This window comes from Dendrobates tinctorius, unplaced genomic scaffold (assembly GCF_039654945.1).
Source record: "Dendrobates tinctorius isolate UK_male_01 unplaced genomic scaffold, ASM3965494v1 ptg000151l, whole genome shotgun sequence".
NCBI classification, from domain to species: Eukaryota; Metazoa; Chordata; class Amphibia; order Anura; family Dendrobatidae; genus Dendrobates; species Dendrobates tinctorius.
The window spans coordinates 7,025,407-7,050,068 of NW_027361818.1; the positions used below are offsets into that span (position 1 = coordinate 7,025,407).

Genomic DNA, 24,662 nt, shown 5'->3' on the forward strand with positions numbered 1-24,662 from the left:
TGTTATTTATTATTTTGTTCAACATTTTATTTCTTTTTACTCATGGAATCTCAGTAAATTGCTTTCTCTTTCCTATCCCCAGACTTGGAAAGCAATGCTGGCTCCTTCTCTCTTGAAACCGGTCGTATTTTTCTGCGGTGCCCTTTTCTACCAGAGGTTTACTCGAGATTTGTTGCTCTTAGCTTGTCTTCTGATTCCAGGTGCTGGAGGATTCGTGACAGACCAAGGGTGCAAGATTCAGGGGAATAATATTTCTGCCCTGTATAGAGATGGAGACGTTATCATTGGTGGTATATTCCCTGTCCATGTTTATAGGACATACCATGAGTTGACCTTCAAAAACCCTCCGCCACCAGTGACCTGTAACACGTGAGTAAAAAATCAATTATATATATTTTGAAGTACTAATTCAGGCCATAATCTATAAATGTTGTTATGACCAGAAGATATATAGGGTGCGTAGGTAAGCAGTTGTGCTTAGACATTGGTAATTTCGGGGTGCAAAAAGACCTTGTGCTACATAAGTATTAGAAATAGTATATGGTAGATGGGGGCCTACAACATATTTATCATTGGAATCTAAGAACTTCAAGTTATTGTCAGGAACACCGCACTGCACTTGCTCACTGAGCCAGTGCGTGTGTCCTGAGTACAAAAACTGTGCACAAAGATACCTGTGGAGCAGGGCAGCAGCGGTGACGATGCGTGCTCCAGGCTCACAGGACCTGAAGCACGTGACTGCTGGGGGCGTGGCCTAAGCTCCACAGAGCTAGGAGCTGCAGGGAAACTCCTAGAAAGGTAACTGCTGGACAATGTTACCAAGGGGCATAGGCAGAGACAGAAACCAGATCAAGCCGAGGTCACAGCACGAGATCGCACGACAGTACCAAAGGGTTAGACAGAATGGATAGTCGGGACGTAGCAATAGATCAGAAAACCAGAACGGGCAATAGACGGTACAATAGGGACAAACTGTAACGGAGTAACAATAGCCAAGCCAGGAGGTCAGAACCGGAAAAGACAATAGTACCCAAAACGTGAGACAGAGGACAGACATGGGAAGCAAACAACCAATGCAATATACAAGGACACCAGGGGCATCAGACACACAGCCAGAATAACAGTATAGCTGACAGAGAACCCAGGTAAAGAGTGAGTATAAATACCCCTCCCAGATCCAGAAAGAGGCCACGTACACTTAACCCTGTGAGTGCAGTGCAAGATCCCTGATCAAACCATGACAGTTATACCTCAGACTCTTCATGGTCCAGGAAACTGAGATATTGGGAGATGTTTGGAAGCGTTCATGTTCACAACAGACACCACGATAGTTAGACCAATTATTCCAGATGCTCTCTAGCTTCACTTAGGTCAAAAATAGAGCAACATATATGCAAATTATATCTCTATACATGCTTAATCCATCTAGCCTTGTATCCAAATTTTTCCCCACAGCCCTATGAGTTAATAAGCAACACACTTGATATCTATTAGTTCCATAAAGCAGTTCAAGATGTGTTTTCGACCTTTGGGTTATTCCTTTTTTGGATCCCGAACATTGTAATTTAATTGAAACGGCCAACTCATTAGAGAACGTTCTCCAAGCCATTAAACTGGGAAAATCTTCCAAGGCTCCGGGACCTGACAGGTTATCTAATCAATACTACCAATAAATGTGCTCCTATTCTAGACCTTAACTAGTCTCTTTCTTCAATCACTTGTGCTCGGGTCTGTTGAGGACCGCCCACAGTAATGTAACACCGAAGCCCAATAAAAAACACTACATTGTTCTTAAAATCCATACCAAAATATTGTTCTTAAAATCCATATCAAAATATTGACCACTCTTGAATTCTTTTATATCTAAATATATTCCTACAGATCATGAAGAGTTTATATAATATAGACACACTGAATATAATGTTGGCCGGTATTTTAACATTATCTCCCTTGAAGTTGGGATGGGGGTCAAGTTAGACAGGGTATGTTATTAAGTATGCATCTAAGAAAAGCATTTGACTCTGTCTTATGGTCGTACTCTTCAATCTCTTGCGTGGACCTCTTGACTAGGGTATGCAGTTGAAGATCTGACTCTGATCTTATCTGGATGTAGCAAGGTATGAGCCATGGGTGTCCCCCTGTCTCCTGTACTCTGTCATGACTACCTGATGATGGTCTACTCTTTGTGACTTTCCCGCTAACCTCTCACCCTGAAATCTTTTGAATCTTCAATATTTTTGGTTGAGTATCCAGAATTAAAGTAAACTCTACCAAATCCAATGGCTTTAAACATCAATCTCCCCAACAGTCAAACTAGTTAAGCTTAATTTTGACTTCATATAGGCCTCTCCATACCTGGGGGTCCGCGATCTTCCTTCTTTTGATTCAGCTTATAACATTAATTATTCTCTTGCCATAAAAATACTGATGAAGACGTCCAGTCATAGGCTACATGCCAACTTTCTTGGCTGAGTAGGATTTACTCTACTATTTTCAGGATTATCCCAATCTTGGTCCTAAAATAAATTTTTCTTACCATGAACCATGTGATGCACATTGTCTGGCTTGCAGTCTATTAGTGACACCCATACTGTTAGATCAGGTGGGCTGCCCAGCACTATATAAGTGCACCCCACAGAGACAGACACCCCAATTCACCCAACCAACAATAAAGAAAAGGGCTGCTCACTGCAAAAGATGAAAAATGTACAACAAAAGCATGAAAAAGATGTACAGTAAAAAATACATGAGGTATTGGTCAATATTTTGGCCAAAATACGGAAGCTCGCAACCCATATCAAATATCCTCATTGTCTTGTGAGTTCATACACTAAAATTCCAAAAAACTCACCAAAAAAGGACCTAAAATTAAATAAAAAATCACAGAGAAAATATTTACCAAGACAAATTATTAACCCCTTTTTTCCAGAGCCGTAACTTTTTTTTATTTTTCGGTCAACATAGCTGTCTGAGGGATTGTTTTTTGTAGGACGAGTTGTACTTTTGAACGACATCATTGATTTTACCATATAATTTACTGGAAAAAGGGAAAAATTCAAAGTGCGGTGAAATTGCGAAAAAGTGCAATTCCACAATTGTTTTGGGTTTTTTTTTATGTACCATGTTCACTGGATTCTAAAACTGACCTGCCATTATGATTCTCCAGGTCATTACGAGTTCACAGACACCAAACATGTCTAGGTTCTTTCTTATTTATGTGGTGAGAGAAAATACAAAGTATATTTTAAAAAATGGTGCCATTTTCCAACACCACTATTGTCTCCATTTTCTGGGATTTGGGGCTGGGTGAGAGCTTATTGTTTGTGAGCCGAGGTGACATTTTTATCAATATCATTTTGGGGTAGATACGACGTTTTGATTGCCCGTTATTGCGCTTTATTGCAATGTTGCCACAACCAAAAAAATGTAATTCTGGCGTTTTTATTTTTCTCGTTGCGCCGTTTACAGATTGTATTATTTCTATTTATATTTTAATAGATTTGGTGATACCAAATATGTGAAATTTTTTATTGTTTTTGGATGGGGCAAAAGGGGGGTGATTTGAACTTGTATTTTTTTTTAATAACTTTTTTTCTACTTTTTACTTCAGTAGTCCCCATAGGGACTGAGATGTTCTTAACCACCTGCTATGTGTAGTAGAAATGCTCATCTGTTATGAAAGCCTGCCACGGGGTGGTGCTCAACCACAGGGGTCTCCTGCTGTCCCCAGGTTGTCATGCCAACCCATCAGTGATTGATAGTGGCATTTGACATGTTACCAGCTGCAAGTGGATCATGATTTCACCCACGGCTGTTAGGGGCACATGAAATCAGCTGTCATGTGCATGAAAAGATGCGGGCTCAGCGCCTGGGCCCGCATCAAAAGGGGAGACATGACATATGATGTGTATATATATATGTCACACAGTAGCGACCAAAAGTTTTGCCTTTTTTAAAAAAAAGTGTGATTGCTTCTCTCTAGTTGTTGTGATGCCATTTACCTGGTGATTTTAGTAAACCGGAAGCAAATGGTTGTCAGATCTAAGGATGAAAATTGCATTTGACAATTGTTTTACCCCTTTATGGTGCTCGTTTTCAACATTTGCTGGGCCAGATGTTTTGCATATTTTGTCATGGGTAGTGGAATTTATTTATTTTTTTGATTGTGTGTTTTTCGGTTAAAACATGTCAAAGGCAAAGCCATATTTATCACCAGATGTCAGGAAGCTTATTAGTCTGAGAGTGAAGTCAGGCAAAAGCCAAAAAGATATAACTATGGAATTGAACTGCTCTCAGAGTCAAGTGTCACGTATAATAAAGAAAGACAAAGAAGGTTATGGAACAGCTGACAAACCTAGAAGTGGACGACTATGGAAAACATCCTCCAAAGATGATCATATTATTAAGATAAAGTCAGTGTCTGATGTCCATAAGAGCGCTGTACAGCTTTCCTAAAAATGAACGAAGAATATGGGGTCAGAGTGAGTCACCAAAATGTGGTGCGACGGCTAAGGGCAGTAGGGTTGAATGTCCGAGTTCTAGTCAAGAAGCCTTTCATCTCTGCAAGAACCAGAAGGTTCGACTTGAGTTTGCCAAAGAACACAGCCAATGGAAAGAGACGGATTGGTCTAAGGTGTTGTGGCAGGATGAATCCAAGTTCAATCTGTTTGGTAGTGATGGCAAGCATTATATACCGCCCAACTGGAAATTGTAATGATGTAAGTTACCAAGCACCTACAGTGAAACATGGTGGTGGCAATGTTGCGGTTTGGGGCTGCTTTTCTGCATCTGCCATTGGCCTTATGCATTGAATTGATGGAAATATGAATGCTACCATGTACAAGGATATACTGGAGAATGTAATGCTGCCACATGCTAAAACCAAAGTAGGCAGAGACTGGAAATCCCAGCAAGACAATGATCCTAAGCACACATCCAATTTAGTGAAAAATTGGTTAGCAAAGAAAAATGTTCGCCTGTTGAAATGGCCAAACCAATCATCCTATAGAGCACTTTTGGGGTTAATTAGGGAGACAAGTAGGGGCCCGCACCCAGAGCAATAAAGATGAATTGTTTGCAGATTTGCAAATGGAATGGAGCAAAGTCCCTCAGGTTATGGCATTGTAAGCAATCAACTACTCTCTGTTGTGATCAATAATTAGTATATGCAAAACTTTTGGCAGTCCGTTTCCTTTAATTAAATGACCATTCCTAAATGCTAAAGCACTTTGCTTAATATTAAGGTCTCGCATGATGACAACTTTATGAACTTTCAATTCATTACCAGGAAAATGGCATCACAACAACCAGACAGAAGGAATCACACGTTTAAAAAAAAATGCTAAACTTTTGGTCGCTACTAGTGATGAGGGTGTATACTCGGAAATTTATTTTTCGTCCTCTCAGCTGCATGATTTGCGGCTGCTGGACAGTCTGAACACACGTGAGGAATGCCTGTTTGTTAGGGAATCCCCACATGTATTCAGCCTGTCTATTAGCCATAAATCATGCAGCTGAGACAACGAAAACTAAATCTCCGAGCACGCCAAAACACTCGGAGGACACCCGAGCAACGAGTATACTCACTCATCACTAGTCGCTGCTGTATGTCGTGAAGGGGTTAGTGCTATGCAGGACTCAACAGCCCCCAAGATAAAGGCGGAAGCATCTCAGGAGCAAAGTATGGATGAAACAACCACTCATACACCGACCACTCGTGCAGGTGGTGGCTGCACACACATAAGGATTGTCTAGGGTGCCATTCACACTAGGAAGGTTGTGAGTGGTTGATTCATCCATATTTTGCACCTGTGCTGCCTCCGCCTTTATCCTTGCATCTTACAGTGCATTAATATTCTATTGTGTTTAATTGGTCCAGCTGAGTACAATTAGTGCTAAGCACTCGCTGCCTATTGGGATTCAATGGATTATAAAAGTCGCTGATTTTAATTTTTGAACTGCTCCTCTGGTCTGGCACTTCTTCCCGGCCTGCTGTATTGTCATCACCAGTATCCCCTCTGGTCTGGCACTTCTTCCCGGCCTGCTGTATTGTCATCACCAGTATCCCCTCTGGTCTGGCACTTCTTCCCGGCCTGCTGTATTGTCATCACCAGTATCCATTCTGGTCTGGCACTTCTTCCCGGCCTGCTGTATTGTCATCCCCAGTATCCCATTCCCTGGCACTTTGGGATGGCCTATCAAAATTATTTCACCTCCACTCTTCCCAAATTCCTATGGTTCCTCTTTTTAATAATCCCAGGCTTTCCACCTGTGTGGTAGGGGCTGGCCGGGCTTGGGGGGTGGACCACTGCTTACCAGACGCGGCAAAGATGAGACGGAGACAGCTTCCACTTGTAACAATTCCGGATTTATTCGTCGTCCTCCTGACGACCACCAAACACGCACCGCAGCTTCTTTACACCACTGTATCGCCAGTCCCGGGTACCTATTCTTCAGCTCCAGTCGCAGTAACGCACCTCGCGGATCTTTCTCTGGGGGCTGTCCTAGACCAATCTACCCCCAGCGCTTCACCTGCCCGAGGTCGTCTTCCAATCGGTACCCCCGGGGCCTCGTCTGTTTTGAGGTACGTCGAGTCAGGGTCTCCCCCCTGGCTGCCTCTTCTCCTTGCCTGTCCTGCAGTCCTTCAGGTCAGGCCAACCCCCTGACTGTCTCTCCTTTGTCCGTCCCCCTGGCTGAGCTCTTCTCACTTTCTCTGTCTTCTTCTGAGCTCCTCCCGGGACTAAACTCCCCTGGAGCCCCGCCTTCTTCTATTTATCCCCTCTCTCACAGGGGAATTTCCCACCCGGGCTCCTATCTCCCCGCCCCCCATGACTAAGCGGATTCCTAAGCCCTAAGCTGATGGTAAGTCCCGTACTACTCTCCCCTGCCATCTTGTGGTCATTTCACGGTACTGCACTCCCTTTTCTGTCTTTCCCTGCTGTTACCTTTCTAACCTGTCAATCTCTGTCCCTAGTGCACAAACCGTCTCCTCCTTCTACCAGTCACGTCTGTCCGTCAAGTCACCTTCCCACACCTGGTCAAGAGGTGGAGGAGTTCTTGGGGTGAACCAATAAGGACCTCAAGGTTTTTGTGAATTTTGTCAACTGATTAGCAATAAAATCCCAGGAACTATTTTCTTCTATTTGTGGCATTATATTACACAAAGTGGAAGAAATTCAGAAGTGATGCGCTGGTGGGGGAGAATTCACAGGATTCACACGAATAGAAGTAGTTTATCCCAACACGTTTCTAGGTCGACCGGACGTCTTCCTCAGGGGAGCCACAAAATAGATCTACTTCCAATTGTTTTCAATTTCAACAAATCTGTCATTCTTTGGCCTCAATCAAATGAAAGCATGGCACACTAAATGCTAAATCTACTTTGAGCACATATAGGATCTCTTAATAAATTCTCACCAGAAGTTAGAAACAACTCATCCAATCCACATAGGCAGAGAAATCAAACCATAGATGGCCATAAATTATGTGTAATAGTGAGCAATGACACAGGGAAAATGTATTGAACATCTGGAGAAAGAGATGCAAAAAGCCATGTACAGTACTGATACCAGCTGAAATTATTCAGTAGTTAGGAAGCAATGCTGTCACTGACATATAACATCCATTGGTTCAACCGCTTTAATAATAAATGTAAGTTATACTTGTAATACCACACATGTCCACATGGAGTGCTGTGAATAAGAAGCATGTCTATGAGAAGTATCAAGCACAAGTCCTGTATCACCAGACACACGTACAAATCTCCAAATATTCCCCTTGTGGTTCAAAGAGTAATAGCCATTATTTCCGTTTCCTACAATATCAAAATGTGTACTCTAATCTGAGAATATGGCTTCACATTCTCTATTAATAAGTGCAATTAGGCCTGAGGTCTGTGTCTGGTCTTATCAGTATGTCTAACATTTGTTTCCCTGCAGGTTTGTGCACCTTACTTTTCAATGGCTCCAGTCCCTGCTCTTGGCCGTCATAGAGATCAATAAATCTGACCATCTTCTTCCCAATGTGACCTTAGGGGTCCACCTCTCTGACTCTTGTGCATCACCAGGAAAAGCTTTGGAAGGAGCTAATTGGATTCTCACCGGAAGCGGTCAAAGTTCTACACCTAACTTCCGATGTCAAAGCAAAATCACACCACTTGGGGGAGTGATTGGGGACTCCAGCTCTGCCAGCTCACTAGTGTTGGCCAGACTTTTAGGACTCTACAGTTACCCACAGGTAAATGTTGGATACCATTTTTGACAATTGAACAAGGATTGTTCGGCACTAGTAATCAGGTTCCTCACTCATGTGCACTCTGGCTCTAGATTGTTTAACTCAAAGGCACGTGTGGGTACAAGCCTATGAAAACTCCACTTTAAGCAAAGGCAGGACATTTTTTCCATGCTCCCTGGGGCCTTTGGACTACCCTATTTTGTAGCACTCAGCCTATCAATAAAAAGAAAAAAAAAATTCCTGCGTACAGATGGTTGTCTCAGATGGTTAACAAGTATGTCTAAGGGATAGTCAGATATTGACATACAGGGTGGTCACCTACAGGTCACACCAGAGAGATAGTTTCCTTCCTTTCGATGGAGAGCTATTTTGCATATTTTTTCCAAGGAAACATTGTACCTAAAGACTTCATACCTGCTTAGTCTCTACAAACAAAGAATCGGTACCTTCCAAGATTGCAGAATGCCTTCACGATTGAGCCATCTTTACCCTTTTGGGAAACATTTTATGATGTGCCCTTGACTGTACCAGAACACCTATGGAACCAGGTCATCAAATCTAGAAAAAAATACTAGACCCATCAATTTTATTACCAATGAAGATAAGACTCTGGGCCTAGAAGATTAGGTAGCACCAATGTTTTGAGTGTTCAGTGATGATAAAGATTAGGAATTTAAGAAGTTTCCTGGGAATTTCCAAAAGTTTCCCAACAGCAGGAATTTTATAGTAAAATTAAAACTATTTTTGCAAGTCCTACAGCATTGCCAGGGCGTACATTAGTCACGTGAATTTTGCAGCCTATGGCAGGCCTTAGTAGTCACATGCCTTACAAGCTAATGTCACTGCTGAGGACATTGATTGGCTGCAGTGGTTACATAACGAATGTAAGTTATGTCTGAAGTGATGGGGAATTTAATGGGAGAGTTGTTTTTTGGTAACAATCTCTGCTGCTTTGCAACTTTTTTGAAAATACCAGATATCTTCCTTAGGGTAGGTTCACAAATTTTCATTCATGGGAAAGGGTTGGGTAGAAGTTAGAGCCCATGTAGCCAGGTCAAATGTCAATAATATTTTGTTGTAATGTCTCCATTTTCTTACAGATAAGTTATTTTTCCACAAGTTTTGTCTTAAGTGATAAGACACAATTCCCTTCCTTCTTCAGGACTGTTCCTAGCGATACCTTTCAGTCGCATGGACTTGCACAGCTTGTTGCCTTTTTTGGCTGGACATGGGTAGGTTTAATGGCCGAGGACACTGATTATGGACTCGAGGGAATAAAGGCCACCAAGAAAGAGATTCTCCGGTCTGGGGCCTGTGTTGCCTTCACAGAATACATCGTGACTAGTAGACCTGACCGAAATGCTCCACACCTTTCGAAAGTCATTGCAGAGTCGAATGCTACTGCTGTTGTTGTCTTCTCTAGTGGATCCAACCTTCTACCAGTAGTGGAGGAATTTCTGAGATGTAACATTACTGGGAAGATTTGGATCGCTAGTGAATCATGGTCAACATCAGCACTGGTCTCAAAAGAGAAGTATTGGGCAATACTTCAGGGAACTATTGGATTTGCGTTACACAGTGGACAGATTCCTGGATTCAAAGAGTTCCTCAGTGCATCTAATCCATTGAAGACCCCAGATGACATCTATTTAATGGAATTTTGGGAAGTAAATTTTGGCTGCAAATGGGAAAAAGAAGGAGCTGTTTTGCCAAATGGCACCAAAATATGCACAGGTCAAGAATCCCTTGAAAACACATTCTACAGCGTCAATGTGCTGAGGGTCACTTATAGTGTCTACATTGCTGTATATTCTTTGGCATGGGCATTGGATGATATCATCATTCGTAGACGAAAAGTTTGCTTAGCTAGACAGAAACAATGCATGGAGCCCTTAACGTATCCTTGGGAGGTAAGTTCAGCTCTTACTGCATTTTAGTGGTGGTGGGCGTTTTCATGCTAGCATGACTTTTACATAGGTCAGAGAGACTCTCAGTCATATAAAAAATCCAAATGGAGCCCCTACCATAGCACTAGGAACAATAGCACAACACACCAGTGCCTTCTCAATTCATGAGTATCCTATGGCTTTTGATGGGATTTTCCTTACTTTGGAAGTTGCAATGTCTATTGAGGGAAGAACGTCATATCTAGGAAGGAGTCTTGGATCAACAATCCCTCTTACTCAACCCTGGTCACTCCTCTTGTATAAGTCACATCCACTCTAAGCCTATCCTCAGCCAATCCATGCACAATTCTAATCCCTCAACACCTGTGTCCAATCCCTTTCCTCCCCTCCGAGACAGCAAGCTAAAAAAACCTTCCATAATCACCTATTTCTTGAAGGGTCAGGTGACACTAGGAAGTTCGTGACTCATCTCATTATCCCGGTGGTCCACCCTTTTACTCTGAGCTTCTTTGATGTTCTAGGACAGTATACAAGTATCATAACTGTATAATGAGCCTTATGCCATTGTATGGCAAAACAAATCAGGGAGTGTTGCTCCAATTATTAGCTTTTAGCTCCTTTGCCTCAATAAGGTAAGAACATGTGAACATACATTTTTAGCATTAGGAGGAGTGGGTGAAAAATGCAGAATTGGTGACGTGATTCTATTATACTTTTTCATCCGATTGGTCCACTCCTGATTTTGGCTTACAAATACTGAAGGTGTGAATGTGACCTTATGATGAGACTGTTCCCTCTAACTACTTTAATGCTAGGCTCAGAATTTCACTCAGCATTTAAGGGGTAAACAGTTACCTCTGATGTCAACCTTTGCCAAAAATTGACCATTGCCAATCAAGTTCCTCTTCCCCCAAACCGGCACAAGCGCGCTGCTGCAAAATCAACATCATCAACACCTCTGTACAATGGCAGATGTAAGAAAGATTGGGCGCGCTGGACTTTACCATGCCGATACTTTCTTGTGGCATGAGGTAAGCTGCCAATAGAGGTGTCTGGAACCTAAATTTTCCCCTCTTGCCACTGAATACAACTAGCCAAGCCGGCTTCTACCACTCGGAGAGAATGGGAAGACTGCGGAGGATCACAGGCGGCTGATTGGCAGCAGTTTTCACCTTGTGTCGCCTCCAGATATTGACCCTTGGGAGTACACGAAAAATATTAAATGTTCAGGTGTGGACCCTACATTGATATTTTCTCTTTGAGCCAGGTGATCTACGATGTAAGAAGTATTCTGGATCTTTCTCTTTTAGATCCTACATTCTCTGAGATCCGTTTCTTTCACCACTTCTGATGACAGAGAGATTCACTTTGATTCCAGTGGAGACTTTCCAGCATTGTACGATATTGTGAACTGGCAAATTGGACCCCAGGGAGATGTTCAACAGGTGAAAGTGGGCAGTTATGACGGCAACCCTAAACAAGGGAACAAATTTGTGGTGAACACCAGCGCCATCCAGTGGACCAGAAGTCAAAAGCAGGTATTGCTGATACTAACAAAGATAACTTGAGCAAAATTTCTGTAATTTTCTTGATACTTTTCTTTCCATAGTTCACACTGACACTGAGTTCATCTATGGAGTCCATATGTAAATGAGTTATGTAGAATTAAGTATTATTTGATATATTCATGCTATCTCTTTTGCTGCATTTCTAGATCCCAGTCTCTACCTGCAGTCACAGCTGTCCACAGGGCTTCCGAAAAGTCACAATCCCTGGAAAGCCAGTGTGCTGCTTCCAGTGTGTCCAGTGTCCTCCAGGACATATCACCAATCAGACAGGTACCTAGCAAGACCACTGACCCTTAAAATTAAAGGGAATCTGCCACCTAGTCAAAGAGCAGCAGCATGTAGAGACAGAGACCCCAATTCTAGTGATGTGTCACTTATTGGGCTGCTTACTGTAGTTTTGACACAATCACTATTTAATAATCAGCAGATTATCACCAGAGGACTAGTAAACCTGCTGCCAGGTAATCCTCCATATTCATGAGCTCTGTAGAACCTTTCTTCCTCTGATTGGCAGCTTTTTGCCTATGCACACTAAACACAGAAAACAGCTAATCAGGAGTGTGGGCGGGGTTACACAAGGCTCAGCACTTAGAGAACTGCTAGGATCTGCAGCAGAGATTTTATCAAAACTGCAGTAAGCAGCCAAAAAAGTGGCGGCGAAGTGTGGTCTGGGTCCCAGGTACTGCTGACTGTGACAGAAAGGGAGTTTATAAGCTAATTGGGTGGCTGCGGCCAGAGCATTTTATAATTCCCTCACTGGCCGTGCCGGGTGGCCAGTCCCCATTGAAGAAGCCGGCCGGCGACCAATTATCCCAGGTGTAGTTCCCTGACTGACCTGAGGATAAGGGGGGCGCCAGAGAGCTGCGAGTTCCAAAGTGGAACAGAAAAGTTTTGTGAAGTATTGTTGGCAGTGGTGGGACACCCAAAATAACCCACCTGCGATAAATTGTTAGGGCAAGATTAGCTTGCTGTTTTTTTATCACATGGTGCCAGCGGTGGGATAACTACGATAAGCCCCTCCTGGGCCTACGATAGCCGTGTGCCGGCAGTGCGTCGCGTCCCTCCGTCTGTGACATACCGGCGGGATCGTGACATCTCCCCTCTGTACCAGTCTGTCATTGTAAATTTGTTTACTGTTAAAGATATCTATAACTTTGTATGTAACCCCCCTTCTCATGTACAGCACCATGGAATTAATGGCGACATATAAATAAATAATAATAATAACAACACTACAGATTTGCAACACAAATTAACGAAACGATTACCCAAGTATTGATAGTATTTTATTTTCAACTCATTCAAGAGCCTTTTGATAAACAACATTTTTGGTTTTTCCTTTCGGTGCAAAGATGAACAGATTTTTGGCAGTTCCAACTCTTGAACAGATCACGTAAAGTTGACCATGAGAAAAGCATGGAGATTGCAAATCGATCCCTACTACTTTCAAGGACTGTCTCTGAGCATTGTTAATGGACATTGCAACTGCCAGTCAAACTGGAAACTGGAGGCGTTTAAAATCAAAAGGCAAATCAGATGGAATGAGTGGGATTCTAGGAATGAAAATGTCCTCTCCTTTGGCAAATCCTGTTGCTGAGCTGTGTATCTAATCCTATCCTGTGTTACTGTCTGCTAAGCTGTGTATCTAATCCTATCCTGTGTGATACTGACTGTTGAGCCGTGTATCTAATCCTATGCTGTATGATACTGTCTGCTGAGCTGTATCTAATCCTATCCTGTGTGATACTGTCTGCTGAGCCATGTATCTAATCCTATCATGCATGATACTTACTGCTGAGCCGTGTATCTAATCCTATCCTGTGTGATACTGTCTGCTGAGCCGTAAATCTAATCCTATCCTGCATGATACTTACTGCTGAGCCGTGTATCTAATCCTATCCTGTGTGATATTGTCTGCTGAGCTGTGTATCTAATCCTATTCTGTGTGATACTGACTGCTGAGCTGTGTATCTAATCCTATCCTGTGTGATCCTGTCTGCTGAGCCGTGTATCTAATCCTATCCTGTGTGATACTGTCTGCTGAGCCGTGTATCTAATCCTATCCTGTGTGATACTAACTGCTGAGCCGTGTATCAAATCCTATCCTGTGTGATACTGACTGCTGAGATGTGTATCTAATCCTTTCCTGTGTGATACTGTCTGCTGAGCCATGTATCTAATCCTATCCTGTGTGATACTGTCTGCTGAGCCGTGTATCTAATCCTCTCCTGTGTGATACTGACTGCTGAGCCATGTATCTAATCCTATCCTGCATGATACTTACTGCTGAGCCGTGTATCTAATCCTATCCTGTGTGATACTGTCTGCTGAGCCATGTATCTAATCCTATCCTGTGTGATACTGACTGCTGAGCCGTGTATCTAATCCTATTGTGTGATACTGACTGCTGAGCTGTGTATCTAATCCTATCTTGTGTGATACTTACTGCTGAGCCGTGTATCTAATCCTATCCTGTGTGATATTGTCTGCTGAGCTGTGTATCTAATCCTATTCTGTATGATACTGACTGCTGAGCTGTGTATCTAATCCTATCCTGTGTGATACTGTCTGCTGAGCCGTGTATCTAATCTTATCCTGTGTGATACTGTCTGCTGAGCCGTGTATCTAATCCTATCCTGTGTGATACTGTCTGCTGAGCCGTGTATCTAATCCTATCCTGTGTGATACTAACTGCTGAGCCGTGTATCTAATCCTATCCTGTGTGATACTGACTGCTGAGATGTGTATCTAATCCTCTCCTGTGTGATACTGTCTGCTGAGCCGTGTATCTAATCCTATCCTGTGTGATACTGTCTGCTGAGCCGTGTATCTAATCCTCTCCTGTGTGATACTGACTGCTGAGCCGTGTATCTAATCCTCTCCTGTGTGATACTGACTGCTGAGCCGTGTATCTAATCCTATCCTGTGTGATACTGACTGCTGAGATGTGTATCTAATCCTATCCTGTGTGATACTGACTGCTGAGCCGTGTATCTAATCCCATCCTGTGTGATACTGACTGCTGAGATGTGTATCTAATCCTATCCTGTGTGATACTGACTGCTGAGATGTGCATCTAATTCTCTCCTGTGTGATACTGACTGCTGATTCGTGAATATAATCCTCTTCTGTGTGATACTGTCTGCTGAACCGTGTATCTAATCCTATCCTGTGTGATACTGACTGCTGAGGTGTGTATCTAATCCTATCCTGTGTGATACTGACTGCTGAGGTGTGTATCTAATTCTATCCTGTGTGATACTGTCTGGTGAGCTGTGTATCTAATCCTCTCCTGTGTGATACTGACTGCTGAGGAGGGGAAGAGTCTTGAGGAGATCATTTGCATATTCCCAGTGCCTTCTGGGATAAGTGAAGAGTCTCCGCGAGCTCAACGATCACTGGGTTTTGGCCGTTGCAGCTGAAAAGAGGAAATCGGAAAACCAGGGGAAGAGTCTTGAGGAGATCATTTGCATATTCCCAGTTGCAGCTGAAAAGAGGAAATCGGAAAAACCGCGCGCCTATCGGGGCGCGAAATTTGGCTCATCTTTCGTCGTTTTTAAGAAATCTCAATATGGAAGAGGCCAGGAGCCATTTGGTGAGCTGCATTTCTTGCTACATGTTCACAGATTTACCAGTGGAAAAGCCAAACTTCACATGCCACAAATGCAAGCTTGTGTCCCTGTTGGAGGAAAAGTTGCAAAATCTCGAAGAGAGGTTAGCTACGTTGAAGATCATTAAGGAAGGTGAAGAGTTCTTGGACAGAGCAGAATTATCTCTTCATGTTACAGAAAGAGAAGAAATTCAAAGTGCACCTGAAGAAACAGAGGAATGGAGACATGTGACCCAGAGAAGCAGGAGGATCAGGAGGCAGTCAGCACCCATACTGCTCAGAAACCAGTACCAGGCTCTCACGCAGGAAAACGATGAAGAAATACATCAGGATAAGACTTTGCCCACAAACAGCAACCTTGTACGCCTTCAGAGTCCTCCTGGATGGAGAAAGAAAAATGTTGTGAAGAAGAAACGGAGAGTGGTGGTCATGGGGGATTCCCTGTTGAGAGGAACAGAGGCCGCTATCTGCAGACCGGATATAACTTCAAGAGAAATGTGCTGTCTTCCAGGTGCAAAAATTAAAGATGTGTCTGACAGGATATCAGGACTCTTCAGACCTACAGATGACTACCCATTCCTGCTACTACATGTGGGGACAAATGACACCGCAAGAAACGACCTGGAAACCATCTGCAGAGACTTTGAAGACTTAGGCAAGAAAGTGAAAGAACTGGGAGCGCAGGTGGTCTTCTCTTCCTTCCTCCCAGTGGATGGCCATGGAACAAGGAGGTGGAATAAGATTCTGCAGGTGAACAACTGGCTACGTCGATGGTGCCGTCAGCAACGATTTGGATTTCTGGATCACGGAGTGAACTACTTATACGATGGACTACTTGCTAGAGATGGGGTGCACCTTACAAAGACTGGAAAACATGTATTTGGAAGTCGCCTTGCTACACTTGTAAGGAGAGCTTTAAATTAGAACAACATGGGAAGGGAAGCAAAAGACCAGAAAAAGCCATACACATGACAAATGCTACTGAGAACTCTGCTATTAGAAGTGGAAAGGAAGAACAAAGACAAAAGAATCTAAATAATAAAAATATTGGAGAAAGAGAAACCAATCACAAACTAAAATGTTTCTATACTAATGCACAAAGCATGGGCAACAAACAAGGAGAATTGGAACTACTAACACAGGAAAAGAAATATGATGTCATTGGAATCACTGAAACTTGGTGGGACAATACACATGATTGGAATACAAGGCTAGAAGGATACAACTTATTTGCAAGAAACAGACTTGATAAGCGAGGAGGGGGTGTCGCATTGTATGTTAGAAACGCGTATATCTGCACAGAGATCGAAGCTTCAGAGACCGGGAGTTCTGTGGAAACTGTTTGGGTAAGAATACAAGGACAGAACAATGGAAAGGACACCATTGTAGGCATTTACTACAGGCCGCCTGTGCAAGCTGAAGATATGGATGAACTCTTTATGCATCAAATGGCCAAGTTCTCCAAAAAATATGACATAGTTGTCATGGGAGATTTCAACTATCCAGACATTTGTTGGGAATCTCTCTCAGGCAAAACTAACAGGTCAAGGAAATTCTTATCCTCTCTTGCTGACAACTTTATCTTCCAAAAGGTAAGGGAGAAAACAAGGGGAACTGCTACCTTGGATCTAATCCTTATAAACAGGGAGGAAATGGTTGAGGAGGTAAAAGTGGCTGGGACCCTAGGAGGTAGCGACCATGCTATTTTAGAATTTTGGATAACTAGAGGCGGAAGACCTGTGAAGACTCAGACGTCAAGGTTAGATTTCAGAAAGGCAGATTTTAAGGGATTCAGAAAGAGAATTGGAGGGATCCAATGGCTGGATATCCTTAAAGACAAAAATGTCCAGGAAGGATGGGAAATCTTGAAAAATGAAATTCTCAAAGCACAGTTGTTAACAATTCCGAAAAGAGGGAAGAATAGGAAGCATTTAAGGAAACCAGGATGGATGAACACAGAACTTAAGCACATGCTAAAAAGAAAGAAAAAAATGTTTATAAAATGGAAAGAGGGAGGCATATCTAAAGAAGAATATAATGCTGTCTGCAGAACCTGCAGGGCACAAATCAGATTAACTTTAGCTGAAAATGAACTGAGGCTTGCAAGAGATGTCAAAAGCAATAATAAAGGATTTTGGGGATATGTCAAAAGTAAAAGAAAAGTCAAAGATGCTATAGGATTTTTACAGGATGAAAATGATGAAATGGTAAGACAGGATGTTGAGAAGGCTGAACTTTTAAATTCCTATTTTGCATCTGTTTTCTCTCAGAAAGGAAATGCAACATCAACTGTTATTCACTGTCCTATTAAGGGAATAGAAGAATCCAGGATATCTATAAACAGAAAGATAGTGAGGAAACACTTAGCTAACCTAAATGAATTCAAGTCTCCAGGTCTAGATGAATTACACCCCAGAGTACTGAAGGAGATAGCAGAAGAAATTTTTGAACCCCTCTCCATAATCTTTGAAAATTCTTGGAGAACAGGAGAAGTGCCAGAAGACTGGAGAAGAGCAAATGTTGTTCCTATCTTCAAAAAGGGGAAGAAGGTGGACCCAGGCAACTATAGGCCAGTGAGTCTGACTTCTATACCAGGAAAGATCTTTGAACAAATTATTAAACAACATGTATGTCAATACCTGGATAAGAATGAAGTGATTAAACAGAGTCAGCATGGGTTTGTAACTAATAAGTCATGTCAGACTAACTTAATTTCCTTCTATGACGGTATCACTGATTGGTTGGATCAAGGAAATGCTGTAGATATAGTATATCTTGACTTCAGCAAAGCATTTGACAAAGTCTCTCATACAATCCTTATTGAAAAAATGACTGGAATGGACAAGGCAACTGTTAGGTGGATTCATAACTGGCTTAGTGATCGGACCCAAAGAGTGGTCGTAAATGGCTGCACATCCAGTTGGAAGAATGTCTCAAGTGGGGTACCGCAGGGCTCTGTCCTGGGCCCTGTATTGTTCAACATCTTTATCAACGATTTAGATGAAGGAATTGAGGGTAAACTGATTAAATTTGCTGATGACACAAAGCTAGGAGGGATAGCTAATACTAGAGAAGAGAGAGAGAGGATTCAAAAAGATTTAAATAAACTGGAGAAGTGGGCAGCAACTAACAGAATGGTTTTTAACAGGGAGAAATGCAAAGTACTACATCTGGGCAATAAAAATGAAAAAAGCATATATAGAATGGGAGGAATAGGGCTAAGTGACAGCACATGTGAAAAAGACTTGGGTATACTAATAGATCACAGACTGAATATGAGTCAACAGTGTGATGCAGCAGCAAAAAAGGCAAATGCAATTCTAGGATGTATTAACAGAAGCATACAGTCTAGATCACGTGAAGTCATTATTTCCCTCTACTCCTCTTTGGTCAGACCTCATCTGGAATATTGTGTCCAGTTTTGGGCACCACATTTTAAAAAAAGACATCAACAAACTGGAGCAAGTTCAGAAAAGAGCGACCAGAATGGTGACCGGTCTGCAAACCCTGTCTTATGAGGAAAGGTTGCAGGATTTGGGAATGTTTAGTTTGCAAAAGAGAAGACTGAGAGGAGACTTAACAGCTGTCTATAAATATCTAAAGTTCTGTCACATTGTAGAAGGATCAACTTTATTCTCATTTGCACAAGGAAAGACTAGAAGCAATGGGATGAAACTGAATGGGAGGAGACACAGATTAGATATTAGAAAAAACTTTTTGACAGTTAGAGTGATCAATGAGTGGAACAGGCTGCCACGAGAAGTGGTGAGTTCTCCTTCAATGGAAGTCTTCAAACAGAGGCTGGACAGACATCTGACTGGGATGATTTAGCGAATCCTGCTTTGAGCAGGGGGTTGGACCAGATGGCCCAGGAGGTCCCTTCCAACTCTACGATTCTATGATTCTATGATTCTATGATCTAATCCTCTCCTGTGTGATACTGAGTGCTGAGCCATGTATCTAATCCCATCCTGTGTGATACTGACTGCTGAGCCGTGTATCTAATCCTATCCTGTGTGATACTGACTGCTGAGCTGTGTATCTAATCCTATCCTGTGTGATACTGACTGCTGAGCCGTGTATCTAATCCTCTCCTGTGTGATACTGACTGCTGAGCCGTGTATCTAATCCTATCCTGTGTGATACTGAGTGCTGAGCCATGTATCTAATCCTATCCTGTGTGATACTGTCTGCTGAGCTGTGTATCTAATCCTATCTTGTGTGATACTGACTTCTGAGCTTTGTATCTAATCCTATCCTGTGTTATACTGACTGCTGAGCCGTGTATCTAATCCTATCCTGTGTGATACTGTCTGCTGAGCCGTGTATCTAATCCTATCCTGTGTGATACTGAGTGCTGAGCCATGTATCTAATCCTATCCTGTGTGATACTGTCTGCTGAGCCGTGTATCTAATCCTATCCTGTGTGATACTGAGTGCTGAGCCATGTATCTAATCCTCTCCTGTGTGATACTGACTTCTGAGCTGTGTATCTAATCCTCTCCTGTGTGATATTGACTGCTGAGCTGTGTATCTAATCCTATCCTGTCTGATACTGACTTCTGAGCTGTGTATCTAATCCTATCCTGTGTTATACTGACTGCTGAGCCGTGTATCTAATCCTATCCTGTGTGATACTGTCTGCTGAGCCGTGTATCTAATCCTATCCTGTGTGATACTGGGCTCCCCCTGGACTCCCCCCTGCAGTCTGTGTCAGAGGGTGGTCTGTGCTGGCACGGTAATAAATTGTTATTTCCAGCTTTACAGAAGGACGATTACACCATAGAAATGATAAGAATAATAGGCCTCAGTTACAACAACTGTCTGCAAGGAAAACGGTTGCTCATGGCAACCAATCACAGCTCAGCGTCTTTTAAACAGCTCTGGTGAAATGAAAAATGCCTAGTGATTGGCTGCTATGTGGATTGGGCGTGGCTGATACACACACACATACACATACATACACTCATCTAATATATAAAGCTCAACGTGTGTATGTATGTATGTATGTATGTGTGTGTGTATGTGTGTGTGTGCATGTATGTATGTATGTGTGTATGTGTATGTCCTGGATTGGCATCCGCACCGTTGCAGCTACAGCCACAAAATTTAGCACAGTCACACGTCTGGACCCCGAGAGTGTCCTAGGCTATGTTGTGAGGTGAAATTTTATCCCCGCGCGTTCCAATTCACCAAACAATTTTGCCCCTATCTACATAATGGGGAAAAAGTGTGTGTGTGTATCAAGCCCCGCCCCTCATTATGATGTCATAATGGTTGACTATGGGATGGAGGATGTGTGATGGGTATATGGGCACTCGACTATGTGATGGAGGATATGTATGATGGGTATATGCGCACGGGACTATGGGATCGTGGATATGTATGATGGGTATATGGGCACAGGACTATGGGATGGAGGATGTGTGATGGGTATATGGGCACGGGACTATGGGATGGAGGATGTGTGATGGGTATATGGGCACGGGACTATGGGATGGAGGATGTGTGATGGGTATATGGGCACGGAACTATGGGATGGAGGATGTGTGATGGGTATATGGGCACGGGACTATGGGATGGAGGATATGTATGATGGGTATATGGGCACGGGACTATGGGATGGAGGATGTGTGATGGGTATATGGGCACGGGACTATGGGATGATGTGTGATGGGTATATGGGCACGGGACTATGGGATGGAGGATGTGTGATGGGTATATGGGCATGGAACTATGGGATGGAGGATGTGTGATGGGTATATGGGCACGGGACTATGGGATGGAGGATATGTATGATGGGTATATGGGCACGGGACTATGGGATGGAGGATGTGTGATGGGTATATGGGCACGGGACTATGGGATGGTGGATATGTATGATGGGTATATGGGCACGGGACTATGGGATGGCGGATTTCTATGATGGGTATATGGGCATGGGACTATGGGATGGAGGATATGTATGATGGGTATATGGGCACGGGACTATGGGATGAGGATATGTATGACGGGTATATGGGCATGGGACTATGGGATCGTGGATATGTGTGACGGGTATATGGGCACTGGACTATGGAATGGAGGATGTGTGATGGGTATATGGGCACGGGACTATGGGATGGAGGATATGTATGATGGGTATATGGGCATGGGACTATGGGATGGAGGATATGTATGATGGGTATATGGACATGGGATGGAGGTTGTGTGATGGGTATATGGGCACGGGACTATGGGATGGAGGATGTATGATGGGAATATGGGCATGGGACTATGGGATGGAGGATGTGTATGATGGGTATATGGGCACAGGACTATGGGATGGAGGATAATTATAATTTGCTATAACTAACCACAGTTAGTTACTATGCTCGGGCAGCGTCGGGCTCTTCAGTTAGTAGATATATATAATCCGAATCGCTGTTTTTTCCGTCTTATAAAAACAAACAAAAATGAACATAAGAATAAAAGTAACATCACTGCCTCCATAAAAGAGGAATCTATCAAAATATAAGATTATTTATCCCATAAGGCAAAGAAAAAAAAGATCAAAACAGCAGATTTGCCGTTTCTGACACTGAACCTCCCCCAAACGTGCATAAGAAGCAATCACAGTGGTGCCAAGGAAAGCTATCTCTCAGTATGCTAAAAAATAAGCCTTGAAATAGGTTAATCAGCGGAAAAATAAAAATGTAATGGCTCTCAGAAACTGGCAACAACAAAAAAAGCAAAAGTAAAAATTGGAATTTTTTTAATCCACTAAAATGACAAAAAAAATATATAAATTTGGTATCCTTGTAAAGGACATTTTAGACATATCTCCAAACCTTAGTGCTTTGTCTCTTTGAAAGGAGGTGGCCATACTTGTGCAGCTTTCTATTCATCTCTATGCAATCTATGAGAATAGCGTGCATGTTTGAGAAGCGTGCTGTGGCCCCACTCTCTACATTGATGTGAGGCCTAGCGGTGAGACATGCATCTTCTGAACATTTATGGCAAATATTTTTGATATGGAATAAAAATCCCAGGTGGTAGATAGCATTGTGAGTCAGCAACTCCATTAAAGAGAAAAAAAACGTCCCGAGTAGCGGATCAGGACAAATTAGTCCAACGTCTCTCTCCAATATACAGTACTCCTGTAATATACGGTAAGTTAAGGCTTCAGAACTGTCTTGTGAGCCCTCACAATAATTTGGATGAACTTCCAAAAGATATTGTAAGTCATTCTCAATATGCCTCCTCTATCCTAGATTCCACTGACTGTTTCCGATGTCCATGGGACCAATGGCCGAATGTTCTACAGAACCAATGCATCCCAAAGCCTGTAGAGTTTCTTTCCTTTGAAGAACCATTAGGAGCAGCTTTGATGGCAACAAGTATTACCTCCTCTGCAATCCCAGTGGCTTTGTTGGGTCTTTTTATCTATTACAAGACCACTCCCATTGTCAGAGCCAATAACTACTCCATAAGTTGTCTTCTCCTGTTGTCCATCACTCTCTGTTTTTTGTGCTCATTAACATTTATTGGTTATCCAAAACCTGAAAAATGTCTTCTCCAGCAGGTGGCATTTGGCACGGTCTTTTCTCTATGTATCTCCTGCGTCTTGGCTAAAACCATTACAGTCGTCATAGCCTTCAAAGCCACAACGCCAGACAGTGGCTTAAGAAAATGGACTGGTACAAAAACATCCTACTTTGTCATAAGTCTGGGAGTTCTCATTCAACTTTGTATTTGTGTAATGTGGTTATCCCTTTCCCCACCATTTCCAGACCATGACCTCATTAGCCAACCTGGAATAATCACAGCAAACTGTAATGAGGGATCTACCATTGCTTTTTGGTGCATGCTCGGATATTTGGGTCTTCTGGCTACCATCAGCTTCGTCCTTGCCTTCCTAGCACGAAGACTTCCCGATAGCTTCAACGAGGCCAAATTCATTACCTTCAGCCTGATGGCCTTCCTAAGTGTCTGGGTATCCTTTATTCCAGCCTACCTGAGTGCTCAAGGAAAGTATACCTCAGCCATGGAGATTTTTGCTATCCTGTCATCTAGTTGGGCAATGGTTATATGTATCTTCGTGCCCAAGTGTTTTATTATTCTCTTTCGACCAGAGCAGAACACAAAAGACAATCTGATGGGGAAAGTTAAAAAATGAGAAATTAATAAAACAAAGTAAAGGAGTCGTATAACTATCACCATTGTGAATGTACAATAAAGTTTTCTGACCAAGTAAAACTGCAGGGTCCTTAATACTTGGCTCTTCAACAATATTTAGAGGCCAAATATTTGTGTCATGTGATGCCTGATACAACATAAGTTTCATAAGATCACACTAATTTTTTTGTATCTCTTCAAAGAAGTCAATGATCAGGTCTTTCGACCATTACTACACCGACTAACGACTTCTGTACAGTAGCAAATTGCAGATCTTCTAGTCATGTATGACTATGAAGGACACATAAGAAACTTCATCAACAGGAAACTGTGGCTAATAATAAAGATTCCCATACACATTAGATGAAGGTCAAAAGCCGTAAATTGAAAGTCATCTATTTTGGGCATCAGCCATCTTCCTAATGTCTTTGTCAGGGAAGGAGGGATTAAACATGTTGGGTTCCAATATACACTCACTGGCCACTTTATTAGGTACACCATGCTAGTAAGGGGTTGGACCCCCTTTTGCCTTCAGAACTGCCTCAATTCTTCGTGGCAGAGATTCAACAAGGTGCTGGAAGCATTCCTCAGAGATTTTGGACCATATTGACATGATGGCATCACACAGTTGGCGCAGATTTGTCGGCTGCACATCCCTGATGCGAATCTCCCGTTCCACCACATCCCAAAGATGCTCTATTGGATTGAGATCTGGTGACTGAGGAGGCCATTTGAGTACAGTAAACTCATTGTCATGTTCAAGAAACCAATCTGAGATGATTCGAGCTTTATGACATGGCGCATTATCCTGCTGAAAGTAGCCATCAGATGTTGGGTACATTGTGGTCATAAAGGGATGGACATGGTCAGCAACAATACTCAGGTAGGCTGTGGCGTTGCAACGATGCTCAATTGGTACCAAGGGGCCCAAAGAGTGCCCAGAAAAAATTCCCCACACCATGACACCACCACCACCAGCCTGAACCGTTGATACAAGGCAGGATGGATCCATGCTTTCATGTTGTTTACGCCAAATTCTGACCCTACCATCCAAATGTCGCAGCAGAAATCGAGACTCATCAGACCAGGCAACGTTTTTCCAATCTTCTACTGTCCAATTTCGATGAGCTTGTGCAAATTGTAGCCTCAGTTTCCTGTTCTTAGCTGAGAGGAGTGGTACCCAGTGTG

General features: G+C 42.7%; 1 protein-coding gene across 1 annotated transcript; it reads left to right on the forward strand.

Moving 5' to 3' along the window:
- On the forward strand, positions 1–23,534 carry LOC141050198 (extracellular calcium-sensing receptor-like). The gene is made up of 6 exons (XM_073547039.1): positions 1–369; positions 7,938–8,235; positions 9,333–10,142; positions 11,450–11,677; positions 11,854–11,977; positions 22,571–23,534. The coding sequence occupies exons 1-6, from the start codon at positions 95–97 to the stop codon at positions 23,473–23,475; spliced, it is 2,640 nt and encodes an 879-aa protein (XP_073403140.1). The 5' UTR covers positions 1–94; the 3' UTR covers positions 23,476–23,534.
- The last annotated feature ends 1,128 nt before the right edge of the window (positions 23,535–24,662 follow it).